At 37.7% G+C, this 11,668-nt stretch overlaps 1 protein-coding gene across 1 annotated transcript; it reads left to right on the top strand.

The window, feature by feature from the left end:
- The first annotated feature begins 689 nt into the window (after nucleotides 1-689).
- On the top strand, nucleotides 690-6,638 carry LOC139739253 (dynein axonemal assembly factor 6-like). Its single transcript, XM_071649901.1, has 6 exons — nucleotides 690-770; nucleotides 1,522-1,597; nucleotides 3,309-3,414; nucleotides 5,448-5,544; nucleotides 5,928-6,013; nucleotides 6,500-6,638. Exons 1-6 carry the CDS (start codon nucleotides 690-692, stop codon nucleotides 6,624-6,626), a joined length of 573 nt encoding a protein of 190 aa, XP_071506002.1. The 3' UTR covers nucleotides 6,627-6,638.
- The last annotated feature ends 5,030 nt before the right edge of the window (nucleotides 6,639-11,668 follow it).

Genomic DNA, 11,668 nt, shown 5'->3' with positions numbered 1-11,668 from the left:
TGCATAAGGAGCAGTTGTCGTTCTCACAGATTCCTCTTGACCGAATTCATTTAAAGTCATCAATTTTGACAGAATTGGACTATAGACATTAGAGGAACCAAATGTTCAACGTGACCTGTTGTCAATAATTGGACTACATCTGTACGTATTCAAATTGAAGCAATTTTTAGTATTTAAGTTGGAATTTAGGCACGGTACTACCCTGTCCGAGACCAAAAATCCTGTTATCCTTGGTCGCAGTTAGGCTTGTGCTTGACTTCTTCTATGTCTGTTTGTTTTCAGTAGGCAGTTACAGTATTCTGCTAGTGTACTTGGAGAAGGAAAATAAAAGAGTGTATCAATGCAATAGGTCCTGGTTTTAATTACTGATTAGATATTATTGTAGAAATCAATCCTTAAAGCATGCATTTTCAAAAGGGAATGTGTACAGCATGCAGTTATTTGTTGCCCGCTTTCATGTTTCTAAGTAAGATCTTAAATGTCAGTGAATGAAATGTAATCCACCTGGTTTTTTGACACTCTGATTTTCAAGTCCATATGATCAAAAGTTGCAATTAACTGTCAATCTATTCCACATGCATGCAGCCTTTTTGATATGATTGGCCTTTCTCTTGTAATCCAGTCACAACACTTTGGATGTGGGCCATCTGCAGTATATTCATTGACAGTCTCTTTGAATTTTCAGAAGAATGGAGTTTGCAGGAACAAGCATCACTGCACTGGCAGACTTACTGAAAGACCAGAAGGATGACGAGAGTGATGATGATCAGGTAAAAGGAAAGATATTTATGAGAATGATGAATCAATTAGTGGTAAAAACTGGATGGAAATATGAGGAGGGAATAGGGAAAGCTGAATTAGGATAGTGTCGGTAGTACACTTACTTCTAGTGTGTTTATTTGCAGTATAATTTGTGGGAGCAAGTGTCATCCATATCACTCCACGTGTTCATCACACATGCAGAGAGTGGCTTGCATGCAGCTGTAGTGATTTTTGGGAGAAATGTAATGAGATACTGTAAAGAAAACATGAGATGTCAGAAAAATGGGTACCTAGCTTGCTCAAAATTTACCATACATGTTTTAAATGCATATTTAACGTAGATATAAACCCGTTGAGGATGGTTTGATTTTGCTGCAACACGCATTTCCCATAGATTTCTGCCCGAGTATACTTGGGACTTGTCTCCAAAGGGTTAAATATAGGCAAGCAGCATTGACTGTAGCCTGTAGTGTATCAACTTTTTCCTGCTTCAAGTAATGTAACTCTCAGTCAATCTATTGCTGTAAAATTTTGATGTACAGTTACTTGTACTCACCAGTATATGATTCAAGAAGATTTATTCACTAGGAATGGTCTGCAGTCTCACAGTATGTCATCACTAGAAATGATGACTGTGCAAATGTTTACCACAAGAACTAAATTATAGGATAATGCTGTTATTGTGAAGTATCTGTCATCTTTATGATCTGACATCATCATCATTGTGATCACCCCCAATGCCGTGGTCTCACCTCCTAGATTGTGACACACGGCGCATCTCTTGGTCCAGGCTCAATAGGACCTCCAAAGAAGGAAGATGATAACAAAGGTGATTGTTCTTTAGTAATTAGTGTCTCTTTTACAACATGGAACATAAGATTTCTTTCATAAGCTGATGTGATTTTTCATCAGAATAATATTTAAAACTTCTTCATGATGGAGGGGAAACAATTTCCTGGGAATGTATTTGGACTCCCATAATATTCCCACTGATATTCTTGGTACAAAAGGGGAGCCTATTCATGAGTGACATGGGGATACTTTTTAATATTTTTCTTAAAACTTTGTGGTGAATTATTGTAAGATTTCATATGCGAAGTTGGGAGACATCATTCTTCAATCACGCAAAAATTTTGTGATTTTTGCAAAAGGGATGTATGACCTTTTGACTATCTAAGTCCCAAAAAACATATTTCTGTGATTAAGTGATGTATGTTCTTTTCTTTTCAGTTTTAACTACATTGTATTTATTGTCAGTGTTTCATAGGGAAGATTAACAGATTCTCTTTTATTTGTTACTTTTGTTGTTCATACAAAATTGTTTGTCTTTAAAGGACAAGTTCACCTTGATATACACATGTGGATCAAGTGAATGCAGCGATATCAGAACACATCAGTGAAAGTTTGAGGAAAATCGAACAATTCATTCAAAAGTTATGAATTTTTAAATTTTCTGCGCAGTCACTGCTGGATGAGAGGACTACAGTGAGTGATGTCACATGAGTGGAACAATATACATACAAGGAAAATATTTGAAGAGAATCCCACAATATTTCATTTTTGAAAAAGTACACATTCCCTCAACTTGTTACTAACATATGTTACGGGTAATATTATTCCACTGCCTTCTGAAAGAGGCAAGTCAAGTCCTCTGTTATTATACGAGAAAAGTGAAAATATGTTGAATTTGCATTGTATCGTTCTATGCATGTGACATCACAAGCTGATGTAGTGGTCATCTTGTCCAGCAATGGCAGCATTGAAACTTTAAAAAAGTCATAACTTTTGAGCAAATTGTCTGATTTTCCTAAAACATTTAGTGATGTGTCCTAATATTGCTGCATTCTCTCAATCCTTATGTACATTCAGGTAAACTTGTCCTTTAGAAGCATCCAACTCGCTCAATTTCTGACAATTTCTCGAATTGGCAACACATAGATTAGGAAGATTACGTTTCTCACAGATTGGCACATTGTGTATTTCTTCCATCTTTTTGTGCAGATTTAATAAACTTCATCAGTGGCATCTACATGTACTCCTTCTCCAATCTAAGCTATCGTGCAATAACATTTCAGAGTTGTCAATTAAATGAGGGCAAGTTGGTGATTTATGCAGCAAAATCACTTCAGAGATTGACAGCTTAATATTTAGTGTGATCACATGTAGAGTTGTATATTGTTGTGTTTGTGTTCTAGATTGCCTCTCCATATGAAATAGTGATATACGCTGAATTGTTCCTGCAAATGACAGGAAGACGCCAACAATTAAGGCATTGACCTTTGATTTGTCAACAATCAAGGCGACCACTGTATCGATAAACATTTCTGTTTTTGGAAAATTGATAGCAATGCAGAGCCAAAGTCAATATTGCCTTTGGAAAGGATATATTCACTCTTTTGTTTCATATCACTCAGTGATTTATGATAATCCTGTATTCATAATTCATTAGCATATCTTTGGTAGCAATGCATTATTAGGTTACCTGGACAGTATCTTATCTTAAATATGCCTACTTTTGTATTTAACATATTTTCTCCTCATTATAGGTTATAAACCATCAAGTGCAACAGATGCAAAAGACATCTGGGATGTTGATTCAGTACCAGAAGGATCAGAATTTGAGGACATTTATGATCCACGTCCAGAACCAGAGTGAGTCTTGTATTTACCTTCATTAGGCAATCAACAGTTTGTACGATTTGATACTGTTATCTGAAAGATTTCCTTCATTCACTTTTAGAAAGAACAATGCTTTCTTACTGAATGGACTTTGTTCTGAATTGGCTCATAATGAGCCTCTCTTAAGTGTTTACCCAGAAGTGTAATAAAGAAAAAAAAAAAGTATTTACTGAAGTTGGTTTTGTCGAACACAGATAACCTTCGGTTAGTCATTTCTATTTCACTTCACAGTACCAGCACATGCTGTTTCAAATCAAAATGAAAGTTTGCCACATAGGGCTTACATGCTGTTTATATCATGTGTCAAAACCACACTACTCTTTGTTCCATGTTGTTTGTGTTTGAACAGTCATACTTGTGCTATGTAGTGACTCATTGCCCGACAATACCTTTGATGCTTTGAAATCTGACACGGCATCCTTTTCTGACAAAAATATGTGTTGTTATCAGGCATGCTTTGTATGTAGGACAGCTGAGCCATCAAGGTAGAATGCAACTTAGGAACCTGATGAATCAGCATACAGTGGCGAATTGTCAATTTCACATATATGTTAATGTCTTGTTTATCATGAACTGTTGAGTGAAGGATAGTACATGGTATCCAAAGACATTAAGCAAGTGATGGCTGACACTTACATGTACATATTTGTACTTTCCTTTTCCTCTTCTTTTCATCATCACTTCGCCTGCATCATTTTCATATTAACTACCACCATTATCTTGTCTGTGATAGGTTTTATTCTCACTTTTCTTAAGTTAACAAGAGTGAAAAGCTAAGTTATTCTGGCAAAAAGGAGGGGGAATATATTGACCTAAATCAAATGTGCCCTCAAGCTGTGTGGAGTGGAAGACTACAAACTCTCATGGGAAATCGGGAAAAAATTGAAAATGAGAAAAAGTAGATACTAACTGCTGCTGAAGAATACAATTGCATAACTTCAATTCTTTTTGTCCCCGCCGAACGAGTTCGAGCAGGGGACTATGAAACGGGCTCCGTACGTGTGTGTGTCCGTGTGTCCGTGTGTCCGTCCGTCCGTCCGTGTGTGCGTCCGTGTGTGATCAAAATCTTCAAATTGCTACTTCTCTGTCATTTATGAGCCAATTTTGATTCTGTTTGCTTTATATGATAGCACTACATGGGAGCTTTGAAACTTCTACACAGAATTTCAGTCGTGACCTTTGACCTTGACCTTTGACCTATATTGTACATTTTGCTACAAAATGCTACTCCTTTGCCATTTCTAACCCGATTTCGATTCCGTTTGCTTTATGTGATGGCACTAGGTGAGGGCTTCAAAACTTCTACACAGAATTTTGACCTTTGACTTCTTTGATCTTTGACCTTGATTTTTGACCTGTATTGTACTTTTTGCTACAAAATGCTACTCCTTCGCCATTTCTTACCCGATTTCGATTCCGTTTGCTTTATGTGATGGCACTAGGTGAGGGCTTCAAAACTTCTACACAGAATTTTGACCTTTGACTTCTTTGACCTTTGACCTTGATTTTTGACCTGTATTGTACATTTTGCTACAAAATGCTACTCCTTCGCCATTTCTTACCCGATTTCGATTCTGTTTGCTTTATGTGATGGCACTAGGTGAGGGCTTCAAAACTTCTACACAGAATTTTGACCTTTGACCTTAATTTTTGACCTACATTTTTTGTACATTTTGCTAAAAAATGCTACTCCTTCGCCATTTCTTACCCGATTTTGATTCCGTTTGCTTTATGTGATGGCACTAGGTGAGCGCTTCAAAACTTCTACACAGAATTTTGACCTTTGACTTCTTTGACCTTTGACCTTGATTTTTGACCTATATTGTACATTTTGCTACAAAATGCTACTTCCGGCGGGGACATGTATTACGCACCGCGTAATTTCTACTTTTCCTTGTTATTACTGTTTTTTTTTTATACATGTGTTGTCTGTGGTTTTATGAATCATGCAGCAAGTCATGAGACTTAAACCCATTAGTGTTTATTCTGGAAATGTCTCCATGCAGGTATGACATCGTTTTCAAGCAGGCTGTTACCACACAGGATATGTTTCTCCAGATGGGGCGGAAGACACCGGCAACTTCCTCATGTGAGGACTTGGTGGTACGTATTCCCTTGCAGACCGTCTTCAAGAGCTGGTTTAAAACTTCATGCACAGGAATGATTTGACGATGCAGTATGAAATTATGATGGACATAGGCTGCAGCAAAGAATGTTGAAAAGTGTACCTTTGGTATACTGTGTGTCACAATACATTCAACAGTGATACAAGCCCTTCATTGCTAATTTCTGATCATTGTCATGATGAAATTCAAACTAAGGACTCCAGTATCCTCTTGATCAAATCAATAGTTGAAACCCATGGTCCATGAGAAGCATAATCCAAAAAAGAAAAAAGAAAAAAAGAAAAAAAGAAACTGCACTATTGTGAATACCACTATAATGTATGTCTGTTTGGTTTCTTACTTGGAAATCATCAATTCCAGGTTAAGATCAAGCTGCCAGGAGTTAAATATGCTGATGTGGAGTTGGATGTGAAGGACAAATTCTTGGATTGCCGGACTCCCAAACAGTGAGAAATAATAATAAGTTCTTTTCTCTAGAAAGAATATCATAATAAAAATAGAATGTACATGTATATGGAAACACTAACAGATCTCAAATTGATCGTGGATGAAGTTCATAGAATGCTCAAACCTGAGCAGTGAAGAATATGAAAATGGCTGCATGAATGTAATTCCATTAAAAGAAAAAGAAAATAAAACTATAAGAACTACTGTATAACCACGCACTGACATGCTTATTCTGATTTCATTGCAGTCAATGAAAGGTACATATGTATACATTTCTCATTTTATATGTTAGTATTCTAACTCGTGTAATGTCAGTATTTTCTACAAAATCTATGTAGTAGGTACTCTCCCCAATTCAAAGCAGTATTTCTTTCTATCCAACCTGCATTCAACTTGATCTGCATGTGTAAGCTACTCACTCTGTATGTCATAAATGTTTTCTCCTTTCTTTAATTAACCACCCCTGCCATCTTCTTCTCCCGCAGTAAACTGGGTCTCCATTTGCCCCACCCTGTGGACAGCAAGAACGGTCAAGCCAAGTGGGACGGAGACAAGGAAACACTGGTGGTCACTCTCAGGATGACCAGGGAGTATGACTTTGTCAACTTTTGATGAAACTCTTAGCAGGTGTAGCCAGACACTGGGATGTCTATCATGACCCTTCTGCGCACCGAGTGAAAAATTGCACCAGAGTCGAGATCATGTGACTCACCGTAGTTGCACAATCGTAGGACCACCATACCTGCGGACAGGGTGCATATAAACTCAGTCACAAGACCACCAGAAATTCGCGGAGGGGAAAGCCCAAGAAGTGAGCAGCCTCAGGCAGAAGGTGTGGTGTTCGCTCAGGCATGACAGCAAAAACGATACCATCAGCATATCACAGATTGTACACCCGATATCATGAAATTCTACACGCCCTCCAGCTTCGAGGATTCAGAATGTGCCGTTTTGCTTATTCACGTGGTGTGTGCCCAGCATAGAAGTAACCACGTACCACGTCATTTGCATTCTACCTCTGGAGAAGCGGCAGATTGTAGGTCATTGAATCACCTGCTGCTCTGTTGTAAGAGAGAACCAGCCATAAGTTTGAAAATAAAATGTACGTCAACACCTTCCATACTTGAGCTTGTCCAAGAACTAATCTTACTTCTCAGTGTACTGCGCTTTTCCCTTCTGGTAATCATTACATCAAGTTATATACCTGAAGAGTCGAGTCATAGTTTTATTCACCAGCTGTTTTGTATTAATATATTATCCTGGTTCCACTGATACTGTTACAATGAAAGATGTTGCCCACGTCAGAGAACGCTCTGGTCTCAACCGACTCTCCCTCTCTCATCTTTTTTCTCTCATTGTGTACCTGCACTGATTCAGTGCCCTGTAAACTGCCCTGCACTACAATGTATTAGCTCTAATGCAAATGAGCTACTGAATGAACAAACTTCTCAAGACCCTTGGTAGTTCCAACACCAAGCAGGGGTGCTGTGATTATGTAATCTTTTACTGGAAACTTTCACTACAAGTGATTATAATTATTGTTTGTTTAATTTCCATCTGAAAAGATGGCTGGAAAATCCCATATTCCACTGCAATAGCTGGTCTTCCACGGTGTCTAGTTGGACATTAGGCTTCACTACTAGTGCTGCTAAACAGACAGATCTGCGAGGTCCACTTGTGGCCAGGCAGCATCTTGTGATAATATCTGGCATGGAAAATTGCACTAAATTCACTTCCAGTCCATGACAGAATACACGTACATGTTTTAGTGTAATGCATATTGGGTGTAGTAAACTCAGTCTGTTGTTTTCCTATTACTTGAAGTGTAATGTGTGTCAGAAACATGACTTTGTCCATTCTTTGCAATTGATGTATCACCTTGAGAAAGATAAATTTCCTAATTTTCCTATTTCTGGCCAGATGAATTGTGCTTGATTTGCTTCAGTTTGCCAGGTAGTGTGGGAGAAAAGTGTGTAGTGCACCATACAAGGTACAATACATTCCAACACTCTTGCATTGGATACCGGTATGTAGCAAATCTCACCCATGCATCAGCCATCTTTGCTGACATGATCATACAGTCAGTACATTGTACCCAACACACACATAGATATACACTTGTATACAAGTACATTCACAACATGTATGTCCGAAAAGTTACATTATGCCTTTTTTCCTATTACGAGTCTTTTCAGATGGAAATCATGACACAGTACAAATCAAATTACACTTTCCCTGGTTTATTACCAAGGCTTTAAATGCAAATCAAAAGCAGCAGCTCTCACACTCTACATTACACTAGTTAGTGCTGCCACATTATGTACCACTGTATTGCACAGTATGCTGTAATGATGCATAAAGAATACATGTACAATGTACAAATAAATAGCTGTAAAATACAAATATTCAAATACAAAATGTACTGAAAAAAGTATGTTTAGTGAATACAAGTACAGCTGTACTACACTGAGCAATCTCAAAATCAGTGCACAATAGTACACATTGTACACAGAGAATACAACATTTACCTACATCAGAAACTGGCTATCTTTGGAGTACTGTGACTGCATCTAACTTTCTAAAAATTCAGTTTCAAACAATCTTTTTTTTTTTTAAAGTGGATGAAAAAATCACAATCATGCATGCATTAGTACACGTACAATAATATAAATCTTCTCTTACTGAAAGTCAGAAATTTTCATGTACATGAAACTTTCATGATTTCTGCAAGGAGCTAAGATTCACAAATGTAAACTGCATGCAAAAGTGTCTTTCGACAAAATGCATTGAATGCCAGTGGTGATTCATGAAAGTTTTGTGCCACGAAAAAGGCTGTCAGCACCAGTTCACAAAAGTTCCATGCCATGAATGTTCTTGGTTTTACAGTATGTGCAAAATTCACTACAACACATACAGAGTCATATCATATGTACTTGCATTTTATGATGTGTGTTGACATCCACCACAATACACACACACATAAAGTTAAGGGTAATACTAAAAGGAAAACACTGCAATAAGAAAAACTAGAAATGTCGCTACGGCGACTGGTGTACTTCGCCACAATGCATGCTTCTCCTAATAGGTCTATAGTACAATGTCTTGACAATGTGTGATGACAGTTTCACACAATTGGCAAAATATTAAAATGACAAGTTTGCCACCAATGTGCTGAATGTTCACTTTCCTAGAACTAGGTTCAATTGGATGAATGATTAAAACGTCAGAGTGCAGGTATTTGGGGGAACTGATGATTTTTACTTGACTTTTGACCCTTTTATAAGTTTATGCATTGAGTAATTTTCAAGGTATAAAGAAAAAGTATAATTTCAGTATCAAATGGTAAAATAGTATCTAAACCTGGCCTTTGACCTTTGACCTCACAGTTCCAAAGAGAATCACTGTTAGGTAGAACATGCATTTAATATGTAAGTTTCATGATAATACCTTGAGTTACTTTTGAGATATGGAGGAAGAAGTGCAATTTAGCATTTTCACTTGACCTTTGACCTTTTGACCTTTGACCTTTTGGCAAGAAACTTCCCACAGAATATATATTGGGTTATACATGCATACATCAAGAAAAAAAAAATATTTCAGGCATTGCATGAATATAAGGAAAGTAGTGATATTTTGAGGAGTTGACCTTCACCTTTGACCCCCTGACCTTTGACCCATGACCCCCAACTTCCCTAGATAATCACTGCCCATCGGTACATGCATATATACTAAGTTCCATGAAGATACCTTGAACGATTTGCGAGATATGGAGAAAAACATGAAATTTCAACCTTTTTTCACAAAATAACCTGTGACCTTTGACCTTTGACTCCGTGACCCTAAAATCCAAACAAAGTATCATTCCCCCAGGATATACCCTCATACCAAGTTTGATGCAAAACCACTTCACGGTTCTTGAGATATCGACAAAAACAAAACGGGATGGACGTACGTACGGACAGATGGACGGACGGACGGACGACCCGAAAACATAATGCCTCCCGCCACTTCATTGGCGGAGGCATAAAAAAATGATTTGTAAAGCATCATCCCATATTTGTGTCCTTGTATGTCGAGCTGACATGATTTGGTCCTTTCAAAATTACTTTAACACATTTTAATCATGTAGTACTCTAATCAGATGCACAGTAAAAATACAGTGAGACTGAAATTATTTTGTTAAGTCAAAGTTTTGTTCTTGTTCCAGTTTGTTCATCTAATTGTTTTTTGCTTTAAATTCAAGAAAAATGTGTATGGTGGTGCAGAGTTTGGAGGAAAAGAGCCAAGTACCGATATACTGTATAACCTCTTATTTTCGCGAGGATTAAATTTTCACGAATTTCACAAATCACGGGTGGATTGCAAATTTTAACAACACACGTAAATGTTGTCATGTGCTAGGGTAATACCGCATTTACAAAAGCCTGGTGTCAATTTGCGAAAAGATCTCATGTCTGTGACCTTGTCTTTGACCTTGTCATTTATGAAAATATCTGTACGTGAAAATAACAACTTATACAGTATCTAAGGCAGTAAATATACTTGCCTTGAAATAAGAATGGCATAATGTCAAATGACGTCTTTAAGTACATGTATAATGTAAAGCAATACACATAAAAGAACTTAGATTGTTAACACTCAAGCAAAAGTTTGACAGTACATTCACATTTCATATGACATAAAACACAGTAAGCTTGGCAAGAATGCATGGTTACATTCATTACAGTGTGGATAACTTGGCAACATTTTCTTTAAGATAAAACAAGCAGCTCTTTAAAGCCCTTCAAACTTCCACAAGATCGCAGCTCATGTGATGAAACTTGGGTCAAGTTTCAGTGGAAGAATAGGATACATTTTGAAGTATTCAGAACAGTCAATACTTCAACCAGCATCATCTTCATTTATGACTGGTAATGTCTAACACAAAAGTTAATATTCAAACATAATACTAAGCCCTATTGCACAAACCTTTGTAATGTCATTACCCTGTGCTGTAATCTACAGTATACATACAAAAAGTTATTCACTTCTGGGGGGCATTTCATGAAGCAGTTTGTCCAACAAAGTTGTCGGACAAATTTGCTCTCAGCCAGTCAGATGCAAGTATTTCAGTAACTTTTAACAGTTTGTCAGAAAAAATATCCGACCAAACTGCTTCATAAAATGCCCCCCCCCCCCCCCCCCCCCCGAACACTAACCGGGCAAAACTTTGCAATGCTGTCTGTTCCTATTATACCTTGTTCATCATCCCATTGAGAGTTACCCTATCTGTCATGCCTTTTTGCCACACATGGAGACAGAGACTTCAGCCTCAAGCATCTTTCAATCCGGAGATTCTCCCACCTAAAACATGTACCAAACTGGAGACTCCAACTTGATGTGCGTGAAGCACACATCACGAGCGCGAAGCGCAAAGTCCCTTGCAGCCGGGGTCCAGGGTTCTGGATGCTCTCTCATGCTCTCTCAGGCTTATTATTATTATTTTTTTTTTTTTTACGATGGCACTAAGTAAGTAATAATTCAATGATTCAAATCGTATATTTTGGCTTAATAAAACTTCATTTCATATATCATACATGTATGCAGCCATGCAGCCAGGGCGGGAGAATGGGAGATTTTGCAAAAGTGGGCTTTCGGCAGGAGATCTCCCGTCG

Source organism: Diadema antillarum, unplaced genomic scaffold (assembly GCF_040938485.1).
Source record: "Diadema antillarum isolate AM-2024a unplaced genomic scaffold, OU_Dant_1.0 scf00000003, whole genome shotgun sequence".
Lineage (NCBI taxonomy): Eukaryota > Metazoa > Echinodermata > Echinoidea > Diadematoida > Diadematidae > Diadema > Diadema antillarum.
The sequence above is the reverse complement of the archived record's forward strand: the minus strand, read 5'-3'. Positions and strand labels throughout refer to the sequence as shown.